Raw genomic sequence first — 712 nt, 5'->3', positions numbered from 1 at the left:
CTCATTCTCATAATCTCATTTTTCTTTGTCTCCATAAGCTTCTTTCCTTTTCCTCATAACATTTCTTTTCCTTCTTTTTGATACATAGAAAATGTGAGATTTAAGGTGCCATTTATTGTCTAAGATAATGCATTACGAATATGATTTTGCCAACTTTAATGCTTACCTGCAGGTCCCAAATGAATTCATCATAACTATGAGGAAGGGCAAGAAAGTGGACAACATGCGCTTCTCATCAGAACATCGAACAGATATAATATCAGAAGCCTTAATATTCAGACACAGCTTTGCAGAGGGAATTGTAGATAACTTGGTAAGGGTACTTGTGTCAGGTTTTTATATAGTAAACTGACACCATGTATGTCATTGCTGTAAGTTATGAAGTAAGCCCTCATTCTTTTTTTCTGTGGTCTCTTAACTAATTATAACTAAAATTGTGACCCATTGATCTTTGCATATAGTTTATCATCTTCTTTTATTCTCTGCAGCGAGCCAATGCCCAGAAGGTCCACTGGTCAGATGCGCGACATCCCGTCATTCTGGAGGTCACTCCCTGCTCTGTTGAACAGCTTGATGCTACAACCGGTGCTCCTCTTGCATCCTACATGTTCAAGGATATAGAGGCCCTTGTACCAGTCACGGGCCTTCCTGGAGGGTTGTGCATTCAGGTTAGTTAGATATAGTTATTTAGATATGCCACAGAAATGTGTGA

At 39.0% G+C, this 712-nt stretch overlaps 1 protein-coding gene across 1 annotated transcript in view; it reads left to right on the top strand.

Moving 5' to 3' along the window:
- Positions 1–712, top strand: part of LOC119589069 (dnaJ homolog subfamily C member 13-like) — a gene marked incomplete in the record, with an annotated part of 65,901 nt that overhangs the window by 6,897 nt on the left and 58,292 nt on the right. The window contains 2 exon segments of the mRNA XM_037937646.1: positions 173–313; positions 489–668. Coding sequence (XP_037793574.1) covers positions 173–313; positions 489–668 — 321 coding nt within the window.

The sequence above is a fragment of the Penaeus monodon genome, chromosome 25 (genome assembly GCF_015228065.2).
Source record: "Penaeus monodon isolate SGIC_2016 chromosome 25, NSTDA_Pmon_1, whole genome shotgun sequence".
Classification (NCBI taxonomy): Eukaryota; Metazoa; Arthropoda; class Malacostraca; order Decapoda; family Penaeidae; genus Penaeus; species Penaeus monodon.
The sequence above is the reverse complement of the archived record's forward strand: the minus strand, read 5'-3'. Positions and strand labels throughout refer to the sequence as shown.